Source organism: Sturnira hondurensis, unplaced genomic scaffold, assembly GCF_014824575.4.
Source record: "Sturnira hondurensis isolate 20B ecotype Veracruz unplaced genomic scaffold, ASM1482457v3 Scaffold0010128, whole genome shotgun sequence".
NCBI classification, from domain to species: Eukaryota; Metazoa; Chordata; class Mammalia; order Chiroptera; family Phyllostomidae; genus Sturnira; species Sturnira hondurensis.
In genome coordinates, this window is record NW_028082759.1 from 17,242,102 (window position 1) to 17,267,008 (window position 24,907).

General features: G+C 41.3%; 2 protein-coding genes across 2 annotated transcripts in view; one reads left to right on the forward strand and one right to left on the reverse strand.

Annotated features, from left to right (window-relative positions):
* TBC1D9 (TBC1 domain family member 9) overlaps positions 1-3,519 on the forward strand; it is a 74,409-nt gene extending 70,890 nt beyond the window's left edge. The window contains exons 19-21 of the mRNA XM_037058481.1: positions 303-377; positions 464-567; positions 1,430-3,519. Coding sequence (XP_036914376.1) covers positions 303-377; positions 464-567; positions 1,430-2,146 — 896 coding nt within the window. The 3' untranslated portion in view covers positions 2,147-3,519. The remainder of the gene's footprint in view (positions 1-302; positions 378-463; positions 568-1,429) is intronic.
* A 1,623-nt stretch (positions 3,520-5,142) lies between these two features.
* On the reverse strand, positions 5,143-21,592 carry ELMOD2 (ELMO domain containing 2). The gene is made up of 9 exons (XM_037058482.1): positions 21,434-21,592; positions 20,150-20,298; positions 18,143-18,171; positions 16,531-16,628; positions 14,171-14,300; positions 12,866-12,999; positions 10,839-10,907; positions 9,913-10,046; positions 5,143-8,609 (listed from the first exon to the last, which is right to left on the reverse strand). The coding sequence occupies exons 2-9, from the start codon at positions 20,289-20,291 to the stop codon at positions 8,464-8,466; spliced, it is 882 nt and encodes a 293-aa protein (XP_036914377.1). The 5' UTR covers positions 20,292-20,298; positions 21,434-21,592; the 3' UTR covers positions 5,143-8,463.
* Between the last annotated feature and the right edge of the window lie 3,315 nt (positions 21,593-24,907).

Genomic DNA, 24,907 nt, shown 5'->3' on the forward strand with positions numbered 1-24,907 from the left:
TTCCTTCACCTAGAAATCAGGTTGTGTGAATTATGGGACAGCCTGTAAAATTTGATTCCAGAGGAGCAAACAATCCTTTGTCCAGCAGAAGTGGTCCCAGGCACACTGCTTGGGACACACTCACACCCAAAAATGATCTGTTATTGATCGTCAAATTCGAATGCCCCTTGGTGGGCTGGTTTTGGTTTTGGTGTTTGGCTGCGTCAGGCCACTGGACCCCGTGGCTTCTCTGTTCTCTACTGCGAATGCTAAGTGTGTGGGTTTCCTGCACGCAGCCCGATTTGTCACCCGTTTCTTGGCAGTGGTTGGTCTGGACGGCAGAAGCAGACACAGTGCGGACGATGGCTTCGTGACCGTGAGCCTGAAGCCGGACAGAGGTACAGACTCTTCCCGTATGCTGCCCGCCTGCTGGTCGGACACTGTTTCTTGACCTTGGCGCTGACTTTCCACATTTGGGTTTTAGGGAAAAGGGCAACTTCTCAAGAAAATCGCATTTATCTGAGGCTCTGGACTGCAGAAAATAAGTCAAAATCAAAGAATGCAAAGGATTTACCCAAACTGAACCAGGTAAGCGCTCAACAGTTCAGTCTATTCATTTCGAACCCCAAAACTGTTTTCCAGTCACAGGTGCATGTAGAATAAGCACCCCTCAAAGGTAATGGTGACTCGGGGCAGTTAGTACCTGTTTACGTCTGTTTCGTGCATCAAAAATACATTGTGAGAAAAGTGTGAATCAGGAAACAGTCGATTTTTGAGAGTACACACCTCATCCCAGGCGTTAAAAATACCTTCAGAGACTCACGAGACGCGGCTGCGTGCTCTTTTCAAACACTGTGCTCAGCTGTGAGGATGGTAGACAGATATTTTTTCCTTAAAAAGCTGAAATGTAATGACAGAGTTAAAAAACAAAAGGATAGGTAATTATAAGACCACACAGAAATGCTAACTTTCCTGATAGAAAACAGATAAATCCTCTGGATGGGGGTTGGAAGGCGTGTCCTCTGTCCAGGGTCCCCAGTGGATGTGCGTGGGAGAGCTAACCTTGGCAAAGCTGAGATGCCCCCTAAAGTGTACAGGTGTGAGATGAGATGAGGTCTGGGGTGTACTGACCATGCTTCAGCGTGGACAGTCATGTTAACACAGCCGTGTAGTGTGGTCGGCCTTAACTCTAGGTGATGGATAGGTACGCGAAGTTTCCTTATTTCATTCTACTTTCACGGATGTTGGACATTTTTCAAATTGTAAAAAATGGAACCATCCATAAAGAGACTTTAAATAAGGCTTCAATCCACTCTATACGCAGAACCGTATCGGGGGATCTTTTCGTATCCTAATGCGAAACGGCTTGGCAGGCCACTCCCAGCCCTGTCCCCATGCTCCCCCAGGGCGGTGACATTCTTTGTGCTATTTATTCGACATCCATTTCCAGGGGCAGTTCATTGAGCTCTGTAAGACAATGTATAACATGTTCAGCGAGGACCCCAATGAACAGGAGCTGTACCACGCCACGGCGGCCGTGACCAGCCTGCTGCTGGAGATCGGGGAGGTGGGCAAGCTCTTCGTTGCGCAGCCCGGGAAGGAGGTGGGCAGCGGGCCCTGCGGCCAGGGCATCCCAGGCGCGCCCTTCCCCAAGAAAGGGCCCGGCGGCAGCGCGCCCTTCGGGGTGGAGCCAGTGGAGCCCCACGCGGCCAGCTTGGCGGGCGACGCTGAGGACCACTCCCTGGGCGGACAGATGGAGGACATAAAGCTGGAGGACTCGTCCCCGCGGGACAACGGGGCCTGCTCCTCCATGCTCATCTCCGACGACGACACCAAGGACGACAGCTCCATGTCCTCGTACTCGGTGCTGAGTGCCGGCTCCCACGAGGAGGACAAGCTGCACTGCGAGGACATCGGGGAGGACACGGTGCTGGTGCGCAGCGGCCAGGGCACCGCCGCGCTGCACGGGAGCGCCAGCCTGGACCGGGACTGGGCCATCACCTTCGAGCAGTTCCTGGCCTCGCTGCTGACGGAGCCCGCCCTGGTGAGGTACTTCGACAAGCCCGTGTGCATGATGGCCAGGGTCACCAGTGCCAAGAACATCCGCATGATGGGCAGGGCCCTCGCCTCGGCCAGTGACTACGAGATCTCCGCCCTGTCCGGCTGACCTGCGCTCCCTCCGCCGGCAGGGCGGGGCGGGGTGGGGCCTTTTTTATGTTCTGTGTTGGGGTTTCTTTCTTTTACATTAAATATTTATTAGGACCCGGCTTGAAACCTAGCGTTTTCATAGTATCATACAATGAAGACTGTTGGGGAAATATTTAACACCTCGTTGTAGGTGCGGTGCACTCTTGTTGGGGGAAGGGGGGTTACCAGAATACAGTTTATTCAGTGAATTCCAAAAAAAAGATGAATCTGTTCGTGATATGTGTGTATTATAACTTCTTAGTCTTGCTGTTCAGCTGTATACATGGTTTAAAAAAAAATAGCGCTGCTTAATGTTAAATGGGCAGTGGCCTTTTGCACGTTTGGGCCTTTTAAAGTAAAACCAGAGCTGGAAGGAAAACGAAGTGGGAAAATGAAATGATCTTAAATGGAATAGGCGTTGTCATCGAGGGCAAATGCTATGCCACTTTGGGGAGCATTAAAACTATTTTTTAAGATTTGAAGTATATTTCATAAAAAGTCCTCTATTCAAAAATTATATTCAACAGAAATTCCCCTGCGAGGGGAAAACATTTGAGATTCTAAACAATTATGAAAGCGTGATTTTTATGTGATGCCAGAATAAGGGATCTATTTGGTCAGTTCGGACAAACAGCAGACCAGTTTTGCATTAAAAAAGTTATTCTTTATGTCAGTCATTCTTTATGTCAGTCATTCTTTATTCAGTGGAAATGGACAGTCTTGTTACAGAGTCAGAGTGGACATGAGGATGACAGCGGGCTCGGGATTTTTTTCTCTCTTTTTGGAAAGGCTGATGCTTCTGACACTGGATTTTCAGCTTCTTATTACTCATTACAAAGAAAGCAAAAAAATAAATAAATAAACTGGACCATCTCCATACTCTCCGTAGATTCCAGAAACTGTATCATGTATCGTGTATGACCATCCTTCCAATTAAATCAATGTCATGATCATGTAAACTGAAAAACACCCTGCAGGATAATGTAACTGAATGTTTTAAAGCAGAACTTTGTCACTTTATACGAAAGAACAGTGGGCTCTGCTTCCGAGGGGATGTGGAGATGGAAACCAGCGCACCTGCACTTTGAAGTCCCACTTCCTCGTCGCCGATGTTGGGGGTGGTGTTCCCTCTTCCCGTTGAATTCATAGCCATGGTCACAGTTCCTTTGCTTCTTCAGAACATTCCTTTTGATGTATTCCTTTGTTTCATTATATATACACTGTATTCTTATTTTAGCTGTTACTGCTGTTTTTTTTAATTTTGTTTACCGAATGACTTTTAAACTGTCAAATGAAGTAGTGTTAACCTCAAATAAGATAATGTGAACAAATAAAATATGTCAGATACTCAGATATGGCTTTCATCTCAGTGACTGAGCTCCTGCCTAAGGCAGTCACATTATTCTTTTGACAACTTTGCAGGGGGAATTATATTAGGCAGCCGTTTGGACTAAGTAAATATTTCTATAGTCAAGTATCTTTTTTTTTTTAAAAGAGACTAGAAATAATTTTTTAAAATACTTTATCTTTAGAGGGGAAGGGAAAGAGAGAGGAAGAGAAACATCAATGTATGGTTGCTTCTAGTGCATCCCCTGCTGGGAACTGGCCCCTGCGGGGAACTGGCCTGCAACCCAGGCATGTGCCCTGACTGGGAATCGAACCGCAATCATCTGATTCGCAGGCCCGTGCTCAATCCATTGAGCTACACCAGCCAGGGCTATAGTCAAGTATCTTGAGATGACAAATATGTAGCGATGTGCATATAATCCATGTATTTAAAATGAAGAAGGGAATTTTTATCAGTTATCTGATTATTTAACTTATCCTACCTACATTAGCAATTAAAGGTTGAAATTCCTGTTTTATCCCTATTGGTATGCTGTGATACCATCTGTTAATGTGTCTAATCGAATGACTAATTTATTTTACTTGATTCTAAGATTGTTACACATTACTTCATCCTGTGTTTCTGTCTCTAAAGTAACTTGAAAGATGCCTCAGGAAATAACCTTAAAATCTGATGGTGTCAGGCTTTGGGAAGGGGGCACAAGCGTGTGTATAAATGTGTGGCCCTACATCAAGAGAAGCCAGAAGTTCCCGTTGTCACAGAGAAAGGGACTCTGACAGCATATGTCTGCCTCGATGATGCTGTGGCCATAGTGCCCTGAACGTCCTGGTGCTTTTCGTCACAGCAGCCACACGCTCTGGGAGGTGCACTTTCACCTGCGCCTGCTTCTCCGGGCGCCCCAAGCCTCCAAGCTGCTTGTTTCTAGCTCAGTCCAGGAGAGAAAGAAGTAGGCACCTCAGGTCACTCCTAAGGCATTTAGTACCTTTCAAGGAGCATTCCTGTCCTGTTTTTAATGATTGGGATATATCTTTTTAGTATCTTTATGGGTTTTTCTCTTTGACTTCAAACTAGAGTAATTTACCAACTTCTCCAAATGGCCACTTTTCACCCAGCTCTGTGATGAGTTGCTTCCCACGCTGACCACCATCCCACCACCGCAGAGGGTGGGCTCGATGTCTCTGTCCCCAGAGACAGGAGCTCCAGCAGCAGAGCACTGGGCACCGGCCTCAGTGGACCTTTCAGATAGGGACACGAGATAGCATGAGAGAGAGCTTGAGAGAGAGCGCGAGAAGTGTGAGAAGACCACTCTGTGGGAAAGGAAGAGAGCCCACTGGAGCCTGCCATGCAGGGACGTGCACGTGCCGAGGACCACAGCTCTAACCACACCATCCAGCTGGGCAGGGGAGGTGGAGAGGGATTGGAAAACAGAAAAAGGACTTGTGGACATAGACAACAGTGTGTGGATTGCTGGGAGGAGGGGTATAAGGGAACTAACAGATAATGGGGAAAAAATACAATAAAAATTAAAAAATGTAAAAAAGAAAAGCATTGTTTCATGAACGAACATAAATGATTTAAAGGGATGGGAGGATGAGAAAAGAACAGAAGTATTAACAGCAAGGCTTATAAAAGTTTCAACATCTTTTATTTGCTCACAGCATTCTGAACAATATGACATCACATCTCAGCTATTGCTTTTTCCGATAAGAAATTAATTGCTTTATCTAAAGTAGACAAAAATCTATTTCTTTATGTTGCCAGCCAATACTTTTCCCTCCAGGGACAGCTACTGCTTAAATATTTGTTGAATACTTAAATAGAAACAGAATTGCCCTATTATACATAGTAGTGTAATACTTGGGTCTTACCTGCACTAACTACATTGAAATTTCTCTTATCAAAAGCCAAAGACAGAAAAAAAGGAAAAGGGTCACTCATGACGTTTTCTTTCTGATTTTTAACAAGTCCATTAATTTTTATGAAAAATTCACTGATGTGAAGAGGTTCATAAATAGAAAAACAGAAATTAAGCCTCCCCGGACCTGTTCACAGAGAAGGCGGGTGGGCCATTCGTCCCGAGAAAACAGCTGCTGGCCCCCCTCGTTCATTCTAGAAGGGTAATAAGCAGTGTTTCCCTCCAAGCCAAACCTCTTCTCTTCGGGGCCATGACAGCATGTGATCCCTCCTGCCTTGGCCACAGCTTTTCCACTTCTCACACTCATGTAATGAGCAAAGCTTTGCGCAGGTACTACCCCACTGAACGCAAAGGAGAGAAACATAAACCGTTGTGGACACTGGAATAAGAATGAAGAGTCCGTATGTTTTGACTCAGAAAAATACATACAAATCCAAGTAGCTCTTAAAAGAGAAAAAGTTCAGAGTGGGCGTTCTCAAGGAAAGGTGGTTTTTTGGACCGTAAATGGGGCCAGTAAGACCCTGACTTTTCTCTTTCTATCACCGTATTCATCTACAAAGGGAGGTTGGTCTTGGTTCACTGTATCCTCTGACCACCCCCACTCCTGTTCTTTAAAGATTGTCTTTCTGAACACAGTCTGTGAACTACAACGGTTTCATTAGTTTAATTATTTTTTAGACCATTCTTGTCATGGGCACATGCTCTTCAGTCTGGCGCACACAAAAACTCATTTCAACATTGACTCACTTTCCTGATGCTAAAGCAAACAACTTTCCTGGTACTTAGGTTCTACCACTACTTTGGTACTTATTCATTATTATAAAAACAGGAAAGGTTCTCAACATGGATTTTAAGACTATGTAAAATTCTAACATAACGTGGAGAGCAAGGAAGAGTAGGAAGGCAGACACAATTATCATATTTCTCTTTTCATCTATGTCCCTATCACATAAAGGTCAGAAGGTGCATGTTACACTCTAATTTACAACTGGTGACATTGAGCTTGGCTTTCAGATTCAAGCCTTAGAATCCATTGGTGGCTTAGACCAGTTCACCATAGAACTATGTGAAATGGTTACTGATTATTTTAAGCAAAAACAGAACACTATCAGTACTGTACAAACAGGTGGATCTAAAGAACATATTAGAGCAAACTTTCTAATGACAGTTATTAAAAAATATTAAGATTTTTTTCTCCCTAGAAAAGGAAAAAACTTAATTACTCATAAAGCGCCCCCACCCCAATACTTGAGTTGTTCTTTTATTAGGCATTATGACAAAGGATTAAATCAGCTCAAGATCTCAGCTGTGGAAAAATCAAAATACAAGTGTTTTCAGCACAAAAATTCAAAGACAATTGCTCTCCCATACTAGGAAGCGCCTTGACGAAAGGAAACACCGAATGATCAACACTTGGTCCTCAGCAGGGCGCTGCTGCATCTCACAGAACCCCAGCTGGACAATAAAGCACTGGAAAACAAGCTAAAAAATGAAAACACTCCCAAGGTTGAGCCCCTACAAGGAACCACATCTGTAAACTCCTCTAATACCAAATGAACAGCTAAACTGCCGGGACTGCAATAAAATGAACGCAATTTTCAAAACTGTTTCATCTTGAGAAAATTGTGATTGGAACGCACGCACTTTTAATGTGCTGTACACCACCACGGCTGGTACATTGCCATCAAGTATCTTTTTACCACTCTCCTCTGGCAAGTTTGAAGAGAGGTTTGTTAATAAACATGAACAAATACTTTAAAGTCTCACGTCTTTGTGTTTCAGATTAAATTATATCTTTGACAAGCTGGTTTCCATAGGATTTAAGGAAAACTTAGAAATCACATGAACTTATCTTCAAACTTGAGTTTTACTACGGGAACTAATGTCTAAAGAAGAAACTGTTCACTTTAGAATCTCATCACTGTATAATCCTTAGCACACTTGCTGCTGTCCTGAGATTTTAGAAGAATAAAGCTATTCAGAATGCATAATCACCAGCCTCAGGCTACTCGAGAATCCCACAGATTGTTAAAGAATACCCATAAAGCCTACACATCAACTAGATACACTATGGAATCAGAGCAGAGACCGAGAGTTAACAGTAAATAAAATAAACCAAATTTAACCAAGTTTATAAAAAATGCTTTAAGTCTTCCTCCTGTTTAAGTTCAAAGACAGCTTTATTGAGACGGCAACTGTCCTTTGAACACAGACAAGATGTTCTAGGCAGACACCTCTCCTTCATGAGCACACGCAGGTGGGGCCAGCCCCATAAAGGGCTCTGACAACACACACCAACTCCTGTCCTTTTCCACCACTAGCAAAAAGCCAAGACTGACAAGGAGGAACTGTCTCTAAGCTTTAAAATAACACTGTAATATTTGAACGTATGGTGTTTAAAACCAAAAAAGCTAGCTGCCACTACTGTCGTTCTAACATGATCTGTGATGCTAAATAATCAGACAAACCAAAACGGAGGCCACGCGTATTCATCCCAATACACCTGTGCTCTTGTTGCTATCGATGAGGCCACACTGACATCTGGGTGAGATTCAAACAAGAACCTTGAAGAACCACTCCCCCTCCTAATTAACCTACAAACAAGAGAAAGAAAATAGAGAACTAGCATGTCCAAAGGCAACAAAAAAATTTTAAGAGCTTTGCAAAGACACCAACTTGACAGATACACATAAAGAGAAAACTGACATTCACACATTTTAATCAACCAACTTAATACAAATACAGTACCTGACTTGTACTTTTATACTAAATGGGCTAAGTCCCAAGTTCCAAACTATAGTTTCCATGACTCTACAGAGGGGTCTTTGGAAGGAAAAGGTTCCTTTGGAGGACAGTGTATAAACAACTGTAAACATACACTGATTGTCCAGTAGCTTTCTTAAATAGAATTTCTGAAAAATTTTTGTAGGAAATTACATACAAGCAGTGTAATTGATCAGATAATTTCTATTACAACATATAAATTCTGTGGTGTGTGCAAAATGTGGTAGAAATAGAAGATACTAGGGATGATTCATATTTTTAAAGTAAGTGACACATTATAATCCAGTAGGAGTCCCTTAATCTTTTCATGAAACTTCTCTCTATATATGTTGAAATACATAATGCTTTCTGGCTTTTCTTCAAACCAAAACTTGTCAAATTCATAGACAAGATAACCTGTAGTTGAAAAAAAATACAGTGCTCAGTAATGATATCACATCCAAACCATCTTATTTTAAAAGTATATGACCATCCTTTAAGTTCCATATTAGGGTATAATAATTGATCTTAAACTACTAGAAACCCGAGGAACATTATAAGAAATATTTTTGTATGTTCAAAGTAAACAGCAATTTCAACAAAACCCCTCAAACTTAGGAGACATACTACTGTCAGAACTACCTCAGGAATAGGAAACAACGTTCCTACCAGAGACCCGTGAAACACAAAAATGAAAATAACAAAAAAATGTTGGACAAGGGTCATTTACAAGAAAGCTGTTTTCTATTTGATTTCTAAATCTCAGAGACATTTCCATTTTTTTCCAATGAACTATCAGCAACTTCTCTTTTTAAAAAAATAGATTAAACTCTAACCAACTATCCAGGCTATCCAGCCAGGGCCAAAAAATAGATAAACTCTAAATAAGCTTGACTTAGTGACAAAGGCCCGGATCACACAGTCACGATGGGGATGGGAAACAGTGGACAAATGCAAGAGAAATTTAAGAAGCAGACCAACCTGGAGTTACGTAAAGACAGGGGAGATTACGGGAAGAGACCTGGATGACACTTGCAGCCGCAGAGTTGAGTAAGTTGTGATTTGGCCATTTATTACCTAAGCAGTTTCCTATCTCCTGCTGACAGCAAATGACATTCTAAAGACTCAAAATGATCAAGAAAGTACAGCATAAAAGCTAAGCTGGATTTGAATTCTTTGCTTCTGAGCAGTATCTTCAGAAGATGGGTTCATTCAATGAAACCTTCAGTGTTCAAATATCACCAGAATAAAAGTTAATGAAACAGTGGTAATATAGTGACTGCTTTATGGAAAGGGACTAAGTAGCTCAACCAAACACGTGACCACTGTAACTTGAAGTAAGAGGGGTGGGTGAAAACTTTTTAAAAGTAAATTTCCTTACAAGAGTAACAAAATAATCTGTAAGTCGTCTGTCCTTGACTCAATAGCATTCAACAGGAAAAACTCATTTTACAGACTGAAAATGGATACCTACAGAAAAATGGCATAAATACTAAATTTACGTACATGTGAAAAAATTGCCTCACTGAATTTTTTAAATCAACAAACATAAAAACTACACTGCAAAATACTCATGGGAACCCATCTTCCATTATTTTCCATACATCCTAAATAATAAAATGATAAGCATAAGTCATATCCCTGCCAGAGGTGTTCCATCTTCCTACAGATTTAAAAACTCCCCTAGAAACATCTAGTTTTACCTCCTCCTAATACTCACAATAAAACTGGTGAAAGTGCTCTATCGTCGGGACACCAGGAACAAAGTTGTAGAGGTGAGACTTCAGGGCCTCGCTCTTCAGCAAGCTGTAAGCCATCTCTGTCAGATTGATCCCAACTATTGCATAAGAATACCTATGTCAGAAACATGACTAGTTACACCAGCTAGCCAAACAGTGCGTAACCTAAATCTGAAATCAGTCAAGGAATGAGCAAAAAGCTATCTGACCCATTTTTAACACAGTGCTGACTTCATGGTATCTCCACATATTAAGAATAATAAGCCAGAATAGATTTTTAAAACTTGTTCTCTAGAGGCTGCTTATTTTCTGGATATAATCTAAGAAATATAAACAAAGCTCTGGCCCCATGAATATCTAAAACCAAAATCCTTTAAAAAACTAAAAGGAGTATGACACATGTATTCTCATTGAGTTCTAAAATACACTGGGTAATCTAACATTTTCTCTCTCATTATCAGGGTATTTATTTTTATGATGTAATATTGTTATGTTTTTCCAAAGATAGATGTCACTGAAATATAAACATAAAATAATATCATATGATAAAGCTAATAATATGACCTCAATTTGCATTTTATGTCACAACTCTCAAAACTATTTTTTATATTCCTATTTCAAAACTATTTCCTATTCCTATTTTCAAATCTACTTCTCAAAAATTTTTTATAAAGTCCTTACCTCCATTTTATAGATAAACTGTATCTTGTGCTAAAAAATATTAAAAACAGACAACTAGCTTATGATCATATTTAGCCTTAAAAATAATGTATCAAGCAATATCCTTTAAAATTCTTATAAATTAAAATAATCCCATTTAAGAAATACCTTGACATACTCTCAAAGTCAGAGCATCCCACCAACTTAAATTCAAGGGCCTACGGTGTCCTCACTGCGCCCAGCTTACCCTAAGCTAGGATGATTGGAGCGGGAAAGAATCTGATGCGCTTCCCGGGTATAATTTTCACTGAAATACCTTCAAACGGTGAAGAAAAAGAATGATGTTAAGTCATTCACAGCGAAGCTACCAGAAGCAACTTAAAAAGTTACCGACAAAACAAGAGCCTCAAGACCCAGTCAATCCCCATCTCAATCGGAGTTTCATTCTGAGCGATCGGGCCTTTCCACACAGGGCACGAGCCCTTGGCAAGACTTTAAGATATTTTAACAAATAAGTTATCTACTTGCGATTGACAAGATCTAGAATTCACTTTGTTTGTTTGGTCTAAATTTTCTACAAAACAGCCAATGCCCACCTGTTAAGAGGACACTCTTCCCTTCGCCTGGTACCATTCCGCCCAGGGCAGTTGCGGTCTGCTCTGTTTAATGCCATTTTCAGTGCGCTCAGAAGACAGTCAACCACCTTCATTTCGCACTAAAAACAGCCCTCTGTGATCAGTGCTACAACTACAACCCTGGCCACAACACTGAAGTATCAGGAGAAATGGATAAAGCTATTTATCTGTAGGCTCATGAATCCTGTTGGCTTGAACTGCTGCACCTCTGAGTTTTAAGACAGGGACCCAACCTCCTCTTCAACCTTCTCGTTGTTTCCAGTACATCACTGGCAATCACATAATTACCAAAACGTACCTATGAATCTTCACAGTTTTTCAAATTAGTAGATGCTAGCTCCACACAGCATTAAAATATCTATCTGTAAGTCATTTAAAAGTGTGTCCAAGTCCCTTACCACAGTCATGAATCGAATTCTGTTAAATTATTTACATTTTCAGCTAAATTAGAAAATACCGAAAAGCCTGATTTCTGAAGGAAACAGTCAGAAGCAAGGTTGCTCGGCAACAGGGGACAGAGAAAACACCTCGGTGCGTAACCACCTGACTGAAGGTGAGCTGTTCACTACGTGGCTTACACGTAGTGAGAGTATAGACAGTCTTTAAAGGCTAGAAACAAAAAATCCATGTGTTTTCAAAAATAATAAATTTTAAGATATTACATTCTTTTCCAAGCGTAAACAAAGTGCATTTTTTTTCTACTTAAATTCCAAACAGAAGTTTCTGTTTATCAAAGTAGAAAACAGGAGTCTCATTTTCTATGACTATTATTTAAAAAATATTACTGGGTTTTGCTTAATTCTGAGAGGTAGAATTATAGGAAACTTCAATACTCATAAAATTTAGGCATTATAGAAAATTAAACACTTTGAAACTGGGAAAAAATTATACACTGAAACCTTCTATGTCTCTTGTTTTCTCTCCAAATATTGTTATCCATATTGACCTAGATATTTTTCTCACTATTAACATAATTTAGCTCAATTTCAGCACTGATTTTTTTTACAGTAACTATCTAAATGCTGTTAATGGTTAGGGTTTCCATTCCAGGTATTCTGTAGTTTATAAATCACAATTCAAGGATAGACTCAAACACCACAATCTCTTCATTTGCATGTCCTTTACTTTCTAAAATAGCTTTGGCTATCAATTGTGATTTTAGTTACATATTTTACAACTTCATATATGCACTCGAGCATAAGTATTAAAGAAAAGCAGAGAGAGCCCATACAGGCTGTGAAAAATCTGAGATTTCGATCCCTTGCCACGTACGGCAAGGAATCAGTGTGAAGAGACTTCATCATCTTATCTGGTCACATTTCCCAAAACAGAATCAGAGAGGCAAGAGAAGAGACAAGAGGATTTTTTAAAAGGTAAGAAAAGAGTACAAATGATTCCTTAAGAAGTATCAGAAGGGAGGTCAGGTAGAGAAAGGAAGAGGAAAGGTACTGGTAAGCAAAGAAATCTCACACACACACACGCTCGTGCTCATCAGAATATTATAAAAAGAGTTAACAACAAATCTTTCACCAGCATAATAACATTTTAACATAATACAGTTCACAGACAATATGAAACTAGATGGGAGATTGCATGTCATTTCATTTTAGAGAAGAAAATAAAGTTTATTTGCACTTACACAAGGTTGATTAATCCAAGTAGGCCCATGCCTCTGAAGTCTGTTTTGGGGTCATCACCCTGGAAACCGATGTCAGCCCACTGCTTGGAGACCCTGGCCTTCAGCTGTTTTGTGGGCATCAGAAGATTCCAAAGCTGTACAAACATGCTTCCATTTTACAAATAATAGTGATGTTCTCATAACTGATATAACTAGTCAGTTCAATGCTTTCAATCGAATAATTTTGAAGACAAATTATAGGTTCAATAAAAAGTATGTCTAGAGAACTTTTCAATTATCATAAAAAATGTGGCATCTTTATTCCAATGAAAAGACTTACCTAAAAAATAGGTTTTGAAAAGATGACAAATGCACAGACATCTAAAGCAATGTGATGTCCTTCCCTACTAAGTAACACACACATGGACACCAGAACTGGCAAACTAGTTCCTGAAGAGCAGTGTTAGGTGTGTGGCCCTCGCCCCTGATACTATGTACTCAGCCAGGCTCTAAGCATGGGTGATTTGTCCCCGATGGGAAGAAGGAAAACAGGTCGGGGTTAGGGAGGGGATCGTGCAGAAATAATACGGGTTCATTCCAACCCATGTGATTATTATTTTACAAATTTTCATGGTTTTAAAGGAAGAAAGATAACTCAGTTTTAATGAAATACATTCCATAAGACTGAAATCAAATATCCGATGGCTATCATAAAATAAGACAGCTATCAAGTATTAGATAGCAACAAACTAATCAATGCAAAATAAAGTTTAAAAATTTAATCATTTTCTAAATTTGACACCACACATCAATCCAAACAGGCTCACAAAAGTTGATAAGAAAGTTAATGAAACTTGTGAAACAAAAATACTTGCATTTTCCCATTTCACTACCACTTCAGGCATTGTTGAATAAAGGACTTCTCATAAAAGGAGTATCCTGCTACCCAAAATAAAACATGAAGACTAGTGACCCTGCTTTGAAAGAGGGTCAAAACGCTGGTCCAGAAGCCAAATCCAGTACTTAGACTGGGTTTTATCTGGTCCCTTCTTTTATTACTAGCAGATTTCCCTTTACATGTTAACAATCTATCCAGAATTAAAAGCATTTAAAATAAAATTTATCTGAATATATTTTAATGATGGTCATCAGAATATTATAAAAAGAGTTAACAACAAATCTTTCACCAGCATAATAACATTTTCTAAGGGGCAAAGAAACTGAATGGCTGTCTAAGCCTTGAGAATTTGCACACAGACCTCACTAGCTCGGGCCTATTTATTCTCCCAGAGTTCAGGAACTTCAAATACAGAAAATGAACCGTACCTTGAGAAGCAGCTTTTCGTGTTGTGGGTTATCAGAATCATAAGGTCTTTTTCTCACACTTTCTACATCCAAATACAGCTGCTTATAACCAGTTATCTGCAGTAAACATGCCTTCATGCAGATTTTAAAGCTGAAAACAGATTATTTTTTCAAAAGTCATTCTTTACCACAATAAAGTAATGCCTTCCACAGCTTGTGGTTTATATGGCTATTTAGAAACCATTCCCAAACTTTCGGTTTAATACAATAAGCAGCAAAGGCCTCCTTAAACACAAAACCTTTTATAAAGTATCAGGAAGCATACGATAAATCAGGGCCTAGACAGAGGACAAGACATGGTGGGGGGGCAAGCTTTGCAGCTCTCTCTTCTTTTCATGTTTTCCTTGGGCAGTCTCAGACATCCCTAAATCTTCATGGCCAGTCAGCAACAGACCTAACTTTCCAAGAATGTATATGCAAGGGGGGACCCCCCCAAAACAGAATTATCTTCTGGAGGGTGGGCCCCTTGCAGTACAGGCCTCCCCCACTAGGTGAGTGTTCTAGGAACCCACCTGCACCAGTGCACCAGCTGGTGTTATGAGAGGCTGCAATGAGCTTCAGTGAAAAATGTTTGAAGGCGTTTTCAACATGTTTGCCCACTTCATGATGGGTGACTGGTGAGCGCACCTGCCCACACCGTGCTGAGTGTCCAGCAGTTTTTGACCAAAAACAACATGACCCCTGTGCCCCATCCTTCCTGTTCACCTGATGTCCTCTCAAGTGACTTTTTTTTGTTTCCAGCAATGACAAAAGTCCTCAAGGGGAAGAAACATTTTGCTGATGTGGGAGAGGTGAAACAAAAACCAGCAGAAGCGCTAAAAGGCATCAAATTCGACAAGCTCAGAAACTGTTCTGAGCAGTGGAAAAAACGTCTCCAGAGGTGTATTGCATCAAACGGTGAGTACTTTGAAGGTGACTGGGATATGAACATGTAAGAATACATGATTTTTTATAAATAAATTCTGGTTTTGGGGGGTCCCCCCTCATATATGTAACAAACAGGTCCAGGACAGGTTACCTCAGTTTTCCCAAATACAGCTGTCTGTCTTCCTTGAAGAAACGTGTTTTTCTTAATAAGTCACTAACCCTATTATCAACACCAGTAATCAATCATTAGTGCTCCGAGCCAGGACCATCCCAGTACCGACTTCCCACTCGCTACCACCAGTACATCGAACCCTCATCCTTTCCACCTCTGAAAGGTCCCTCGAAGCAATCACCATATATCCATTTATGCTGATGTGTTTATGGCTTTGTCCTCTCTTGCCTGAAGGACCGTTTCCTAACTGTTCTGTCTTTATTCCTTCTGCCACCCTCCCCACACCCCGCAATGTACCCTCCATTTTCTGGTAATATAGCTTGTTTGCTTTAAAAGAAAAAAAGGGGGGGCAAACTTTGTAGCTCTCTCTTCTTTTCAAGTTTCATTCCCAGAAGAGAGCGAAAGGCAGAAAGGCAGGCAGGCAGGAACCTGGAGGACAACATCTGTCCCTCAGTGTGACTTGTAGCCCAGCACTGCACTCACCTCTCGGAGCCCTGCTCTGCAGGAACGCAAGGCCCCAGCTACAAAGACCCCCGCCATTCCCAGGTCCACAGTGCTGGGGCCTTGCTGGCACACTTGGTCTACACAGCATGTCCTCCCTGCCCACTCCACAAGGCCCCGCTGAGATGGCACCTCTTCTGTGGAACTACCTCACAGTTCTCTCCTGCGCCCCTCCCTGTTCCAGCCAAAATGCACTGCTCCTTCTTCTCTATTTACACAGAAAATGCTGAAAAAGAGCAAACTGCTAAACACTGACAAGTCAATGTCCTGGTCCTGAGAACTCAAAAGTGGAGTAAGTCAAGTCCTCTTACGGAACTTGCAGTTCATTACAATACGAGGAGCAGAACAAGAGTAGATGGACAATCACGGTACAATGGTGACGCTACTACAGTGGAGGGAGAGCTCTGTGACGGTCAGGGCAGCGGCCCTACCTCGGGCTGCAGGAGCCAGGGAGGCCCCTCTTGCAGGAGGACAGCGGCCTGAATTTTGAAGGATGAGAAGGACACAGTAACCACAGTTATTCAGCTTCGGGAAAGTAATGGTAAGTTACCCTAAAGAAGGCAGAAGGTAAGCCAGCAACAGTACCAGGCTAGGGACCCACAGACATGGGCCTTCCTCTGCTCCCCTCGCTCCCCTCTCTGGACCTCAGCTCCTCACACACTGAAGTGGAGGGCAGATGCGACCCCTCCCCAGCCCCTGCAGCTCCAGTGCAGGCGGCTGTGGGGCATCCCTGCAGCTCACAGGGTGTGGGCGCAGAGCCAAGACTGCCACGGCAGCATACCTGACATCCTTCTCAGTGTTAATATTCTTTTCTTTCATTATATCTCCTACACATTTGTCCACTTCACTCTGAGCAGCAAGTGTCGCTTCCTGTAAAACCTGTTGATGTGACAAAAAGCGGACTGAGAAAATCCCTTATGGCTGAAAAACGGACAGTAAGTTTTAAGGTATTTAGTCAACTCTATAAGCAGATATTAAAATGCAAAATGAAACCAATTTGTTTCAAATTTTCACTATTAAGGAAATTCAAGCAATTATTTAGTTAATTGAAAGGGAAGCAACATATTTCAGATGAAGGCTTCCTTAACTGAGAATCAGCAGGATCTCTTAGCAAATGAGCTGCTACCATAGTGGGTTTATGAAGCAGACACTTTTTATCAAATTCAAAAGTTACATAATAAAAATGTATGCACAAAAAAATTGAATGCAGGAATCAAAAGAAATTTAAATGCAGAAGAGCACAGAGAGAAAAACACAAATAATTTTGTAATCTTACCACCAGTGATAGCCACTGGTAAGAGATTAGCATGTTATATGGATGCCATACAGACAGACAACTAAAATTAAAATTTCATAAAACAATATTTAACCTTACTATGACCAGTGTTTTCTAATTATTTTCTACTCCGGCCTGTGGCAGTGGTGGTGGTTTAATGCTAGCCATGATCTATGATGGGATTTCAAACAATGGTCCAGGTGACCCATGCTATACCTTTGTCACGCCCCACATGTACATAGGAAAAAAACGTGAACTACTACAGGGAAGTACAGCATGCAGTGGACTACATTATTGGTGCCAGTTCTTCACTCCCCTGTAATTGAACTGTGTGTTTATTGCCTATGACGGCCTTCTGGCACATCATTTTTCTATCGTTTCCAGGGCTTGGCCACATCCATGATTTTAGCCAATGGGAGGGTAATGGATGACACCAGGAAACCTAAAATACGTCTGTGTGGTTAGGGTTCAAGGACCCACTGTGAGAATGTTCCCCAAGTACCCACCACCTGTCCAACCTGGGTCCCAGAATGACACAGTTGCTAGACCTGAACTTGGCACCAGCTAAAAGAAGAGTCTCCAACAGAGACTCTGGCCAACAGACACACGAGCAGGAAATAAATAACATATTGTTACACGCCCCTGATATCTTATAAGTTTGTTACCCAGCAAAAGCTGACTCATCAATAACATGAGGTAGGACAGACATATTTTGGATCAGAAGTTACACGACCCTGGGTGCTCTATAACCATCCAAAATGCTTGGTTTTTCTCTCACGTAAGAACCTATCCTAAGAGCACAGTCTAAAAGAGGGCTTTTCCCCAGGACCCTGCTTCCCCCCAAACTATCAAGTCATCAGGCAAAATAAACAAGCAAAACCTCAGAACAGGGCAAATTGTTCAAATATCTTCTTTGTGCATAACAGCACACAGGCACAGAAAATATTTTAAAACTAAAATATTATTTCTAAAGTGGGAAAATTCCACTCAATTCTTTTTAAAGCAAAGACTCTTCTGGGAAGATGTTAATAATTAATTCTAAAATTAAGGCATTCTTTTAAACAAAAAGTATTTTCCAGTTAAGTTTTCTGGAATTATCGCCGTGATATGATCTTACCTTATTCTTGGAATACATCAAGGAATTTTCTGAAATTTAAAAAACAAAAATGTTATTACATGTTGTTTGTGAATTATTCCATAAACAAAGAGTATAAATATCAGGCCAATTATAAATTACTTTCACAATTCTAGAAGATATAATTTTTACATGCATAACTTAGCAAACACTTAAAAATTTCAGCCGTACACACAACACTAGGTATGATTCCAAAATCCTCAACCCAACCTAACAAACCACGGAGTGGTTTTACTCCTGATAAGAGAGAGAGCCAAAGAGACAGAGTCAGCCCAAGCTCCCCAGAGTCATCTGTTTCTGGGCAGACCCCAGGTGCCTACTGACCACTGCAGATTCACACATGGCTCTCTCGGATTGGCTCCTGTCCCAGAAACTCATCTTAAGACTCCAGTGAGAGTGCTGTCTACTATATTTTCTCCACGTGTTGCCCTTAAGGAGTAGGAGTGTCCATTTCAGGAGCTAGCAACTGAATGAATCACACAACACAGGGGCAAAAATGAAAAGATTTCCGATTATTTGCCTAACCACCTCTAACCAGACAAACAGTGACGCAGCTTCTCCATTCTGCTTAAAGAATAACTAGAACATTTTCACTGATTTATTTAAAAACATTTTCTGACACATTAAGTTAAAGTCTTTTTCTCAACAACTTGGAAAAATTTGAAAAAATGCTTCTGCCACAAAATAAGGCCTTAACATATTTCTGCACCCCGCCCCCTATAAAACACCAAGATTGCCAAGATTTCTTATCAAGAGGTACTTTGTTCTGCTCAAAACAGTCAAAAGGGAAATCTGAAGAGCAGGCAATAATTTAAGTCAGCCACAAACTTGTGAGAAAACTAGGGAAGTAATTAAATTTCAGTCATCCAGCTGCCCTGAGGCTTACTCTCTCCTAGTCTGTCATCCTTTCAGGTTGCCTTGGATACCAACAGCCACTTCCTGAGTGGTGGAATCTTACAGGGGTGGATTTCTTAGTTGAAGCACACTTGTTTGATAAAGAAGGCCTGACTTTCCATTTAGCACAGTGAGTATAAACTGTAGCTGATCCCTGGTCTTCTTTGCCCTGGCCTAAGAGAAATGCCATCCACCACATTTGTCACTCATCTGCGTGCCAATTTAAAGAAGTATTTTCAATTATGCACTGAAAGCTGATGGATTTCAAAAGGTAAATAGACCAGTATTGTTCAACACAACTATAATGCAAGCCAAAATGCACACTACAAGCGTAATTTGAAGTTTTCTAGTAGCCACATTAAAGAAACATAAAATTTTTACTATTTTAAACCAATACATCTAAAATATATTAAATCAATATACCCAGAATATTCCATATATAATAAATATGAACAATTACTAATGAGATAGTTGTACATCCTTTGTTCATATGAACTGTTAAAACCCAGTGTATATTTTATACTTCCACATATCGCAACTCCTGATAACCACATTTCATGTGTTCAACAGCCACACGTGGCTACGGGTTATGAGTACTGGACAGTGCAGGCTTTGAGTCTAATCATCTTTCCTAGGGATCACTAGATACCCATCGCTGCCTTTCATGAATTATACAAGAGATTAAAAGATTCATGAAAGAGGCTGAGTATAAAAATGAAGCTATTGAATAGATCCAGACACCCACTTTCCCATCACCTGGGTGAAAATTTCAAAGGGCTTATAGAATTACAGAGATTTTCTTCTAAAATACACTTCACAACTATAACCTAAAGAACAACAGATAAATTTCAGGAGCCAGAGGAAATAACTGTTCGCACAGATGGGTAATTAAATAATAATCCTTTTGTTTTTCGATGAAATCATGCAGTTTTAGGGATTCAGTGCAGTTTTAGGGATTCACAGATTATGAAACTGAGTGTAAGTGACTCGATCAGGTTACACAGTGAGTGCATGTCACTGAATATGGAGAAAAAAACATTCATTCCAAATTAAAATTTTATTAGTTTTTAATTATTCTCTTTCAGGTAACATTACCTATCCTGTGTGTCCTCTGGGCACCTACATAGGTATCAAAAATTCGCTGCAATTCACACTTTCCAGTCATCTGTCGTAAGAGCCATTTCATCCAAAACCGAAAAAAGTGCCCATAGAAGAAGTCCCACAAAGAAATAAACATTTTTTTCCTGGAGAAGGAAATATATGACAGGTTTAATGACTTTAAATTGGATTTTAAAAAGGAAAAAAATTAGTTTATTCAATTCATCAAGTCTCAAATTACATTAATATCTATTCCACTAATCCACTGTGTCTGTTTTGTAGTATTGTTTAAGGACTCTAAGAAAACAATGATAGGTGTAATATATACTATTTAGATTAAATTATGGCTGGTCAAATGGCCAGTTTTTCACTTTTTACAAATTAACTGTAAAATTCAAAATTACTTAAATTTTAGCTCTTGGTTCCCTTTTTTAAAATTTTCACTCTGAAAATCGGGGCCCAACAGTTGACAAAGGGAACCGAACTAAGCAACAATTAAATAAAAATACCACGTATCAGAGTTGTTATTTTAAGGAATAGCTCTTCTTAATTTCTTATGGATGGTTCCAGTTACATGTACCCCATAGTAAGGTGTTGTCAGCATATAAAAACTACATGTGGTTTACAAATTGAAGTAAACAGGTTGAACACTGAGATCACATCCTGGCTAAGTCTTGTTTTTCCATTCAACAGGTGAAAGACTAAAATCCTGAGGACAATGAACTACACCCTCAATAAAACTGAATCTTTACGTCATATGAAAAACCTTCAGCTCCTAAAGGAAGAGCGATGGGGGCAATGCAAGTGAGTAATTAGTTAAAATCAAGCAAAAATGTTCATCTCCTTCCTGCCTTAAACATTCCCACCTATATATCATCTCTAGACGAAGGTCTGCCAGATTGTCAATTCTGAAATCCCCGCAGACCAGCGCAGAAACCGTGCACAAAGAAAGCGATGGGCTAAATGGTAACGTGAAAAAGAACCCATCTAGTCCACGCTCATCAGGACAAAAGAACGGCCAGGCGGAGGGAACGCAAGCCTCGCGGCACCTAAGCTCCCCAAACAGTGGGGAGTCGCTGCGGCGAGTACCCGTTTCAGAGCCTGGAGGAGCCCAGCTCTCTCGCAGCCCGCGAGTGGGAGGGAACGGCTCGCACAAAGCCCCGCCATCCCGGGCGTCCAGCGGATCTGCCGTGGGACACCGCGGGGCTCGCGCACCCCGCGCGCTCTCAGCGCACCCGCACGGAAGCAGCACGGGGCGAGAGGAAAAGAAACAGCAGCCACCTCACTGGAGCGGAAGAACTAGGGGGAGCTGGAGTCTGCCTCGGTTTCCCCAACTGCAAACAGCCGGCAACGGAAACGACGCTACTAGCACAGAGTTCCCCGCGAGCACCGTGACCCGGAAGTTGGGGAGCAAGGCCGCGGGAAAGCCTTCTCGGCGACGCGACCTGCCCCGCCCCTCCAGCCTCCTCGGATTGGTCCACGCTCCACCAATTGCTAACCCAGCAGGAAGGTCGAGCCGAGTTGCTTTGGCGCGTGCTCGGATTCTAGGGACAAGCGACGGTTTCGCTGGCAACAACACCAGGAGGCACGCCCCATGCGCCAGGGATCGGTCTTCCTAGAGCTGCTGTGGCGACTTTGTGCGCAGACTTGCGCAAGTTGACCCGGTGTCCTGCTTCTACACTTCAAGCGCGGAAAATAAGTGTACTTTTGGTAACTATTGTAGCGTTTTCACCTATATTTAATCTTAATTCCGTGTATTTTCCATTCTCGGTTGGGAATCCGCAAATACGCTGGCCGACTTAAATTGTACGTGGATTTTCTACTGTGTTGGACCCCAACCCCGCGGTGTTCAAGGGTCAACCGTAATGATTAATAGTCTCACTTTATGGACAAGGAAGTGGAATTTGCGTTTAATAACTTGCTCCTGACTGATCAGTGGCAGGTAAGAGTCCTATATGTTGTGGAAAGAAGTTTGGACTTAGTTCTGTAATTACAAGCATCTAACAGTTAATTCCTCAAACATTTATTCTTTAAGTGAATAATAAACAAGAGGTAAAACATACACTTCTTGTTGTTCCTAAAGAAGAGGTATATGATTTTTTTAGAAGTCCCATCTGAAACAGTACATTAATGCAAGTATTGATTGTTTGCCTGTTATATACCAGTCAGGGCTTCAAAAGGGAGTCAACACAAACGCAAATATTGAGTGTGTCAGGTGGTGCTTAAAAAAGGCGAAGGGGGAGGGGTGAGATTTTTCACACAGGTAGGTGGGGGAGTCTCTGTATGAAGGTGACATTTGAGCAGTGTCCAGGATGAAGTAAGGCATTAAACCTTACCAGTGTGTGGAGAAAGAGCATCCCAGGCACTTAGAAGGGCAAGTGCAAAGGCCTTGAATCAGGAGCATACTTCATAAATTGGAGGAATTGCAAGAAGACCAGTGTGGCCGGAGGAGAAAGAGCAAGGGAAATGCAGAATGTAAATACAAAGGACAAAAGCAGAATGTAAGTATAAAGGACAGCTTTCATATAAGTATGAAAAATAACTCCCCTGCACCCCCACACAAACTGCTGGCCCCTCAGCCCCCTTGCTGAAAAGCAACCAGTGGTAGTTTTCTGGTTTGTATCTCCAGGAATAGTCTGTAAATGTGTATATGTATATTTCCTCCATCCCGTTCTAAACACAAATTGAAGGCAGCAGTACACACTTTTCCACACCTCAACCAACCTTTTTAAAAGATGCTAATTGCAAAAAACACTAGACAGGTGAAGGGTGCATAAGCCATCATCCTTGTCCCATAGAGGCATCCAACAGTCAGTCAACTTGGTGACGAGATCTGGACATAGAATAATAAAACTATACAATCTTAGATCTTGAAGGGAACTTGAAGATCACCTCATTGAATATTTTTTATTGCACATTAGAAGATTCAGAAAGGTAGAGTACACAGCCAGTTTGGCAAATTAAGAAGTAGAAACTAATTTCTCTTTCAGAGGCCTCTACATTCACAAGACCTTCATAACATAGAAAGTGAGATAATCCTGTACTGCAATGATAGACTCTTTCTGCCTTTTCATTGTGCAATATTGACAGTAGGGAATGCAGAGAGCTCCTCTCCTTGCCTCCATGCTGCCTATTGGTCCACCTCAATCATGGTTTTCTCCAAGAGAAGAGAGTGCTAACCTGTTCAGTCAGCACCTGGGAAGTGAACTGAATGTCACTTATTGGAAGCAGGAAATGTCATGCACATGCAAATGCCTCTTTCTCCCCACTAATTCATTTGCATGTAACTGACAGATATATTAAACCAGAACTGTTTCTCAGAGAAGGCTGACTTCTCTCTTTTTCTTTTCTCTGATTTTCTTTTTCCATGTGGTTGGCTTACTGTTGGTTAAGCCCCAAGATCAGAGTTCTGGCTTCAAGGAGAAGATGGGACCTACTTAGGTCTCTAAACTAAACTATGTGTTTTTACTTGGGCTTATGGAAAAACCAAGACTATATAGCATAATGGAGTTTTGTCACATTTATAAAAAAGATTTTATTTATTTACTTTTAGAGAGAGAGGAAGGGAAGGAGAAAGGGAGGGAGAGAAACATCAATGTGCAGTTGCCTCTCATGTACCTGCCACCGGGGACCTGGCCCACAACCCAGGCATGTGCCCTGACCAGGAATTGAACCAGCGACCCCGTGGTTCGTAGGCATGTGTTCAGTCCACTGAGCTACACCAGCCAGGGCTGGTCACATTTTTGAGGAGGTTCTGCTTTCTTGGATCCCCGGGCTAAACAGTGGGGACACTTTGCTTTAGACACTGCTTAATAGAAAGAGTTGATTAGTATGACTGATGGTCAGCAGCTTGTTGCAGTGTTCAGCATTTGATCCATAGAGAACCCAAGTTAAGTATCAGCACCCACTTTTGGAGTGTGTGAGACATGGAATGCAGCGAATTTATACTGAGAGGGAAAATTGTACCGTCTTTTTACTAAGAATGAAATGGATCTGTCTTGGGGGAAGCATTACAAATATTATGGACAGTGGCAGCCCTGATTAGTTTATGCTGATTTGTGTTGAACTTTCCTGAAATCGTGTTTGACACCGATTAGGGGGAACTCCTCATATTTGCATACCACATATGTTTCTTTAATGGGAGAGCAGCAAAATATACAGGTTTGTTCTCACAGCTACTAGTAATGGGCTTTACCGACAAAAAGAAACTTTATGCTATTCAGAATTAAGTTATGGCCCTGGCTGGTGTGGCTCAGTGGATTGAGTGCTGGTCTGCAAACCAAAGATCTGCTGGTTCGATTCCCAGTCAGGGCACATACCCAGGTTGCGGGCCAGGTCCCTTCAATAGGGGGCGCAGGACAGACAACCGCACATTGATGTTTCTCTCCCTCTCTTTCTCCTTCCCTTCCCCTCTCTCTAAGAATAAATAAATAAAATCTTTTTGGAAAAAAAGAATTAAATTATGGGCTGGGGTTCAAATGGTAATCAGAACAAAGAAAATAAGCATTGAATCAAGTAGAACTATTTTTATACATTTTTTTAAAGGCAGGGGATGAAGGGGAGTAGAGAGGCAAAAAAATTTGACAGAACCCCTACCAAAGGTCTGGTGGCACGTTAACTATAGTTGAGATGAGGGAAAACCACTTCACTTAAGTAAACCTATCAGATCTGTTCCAGTTATCCGAGCTGGGTAAGTTGAAAGCCACTGATGGTAAAGGAAGATACGCTGTGTTTAGCACAGGGTAGTGATTTTCA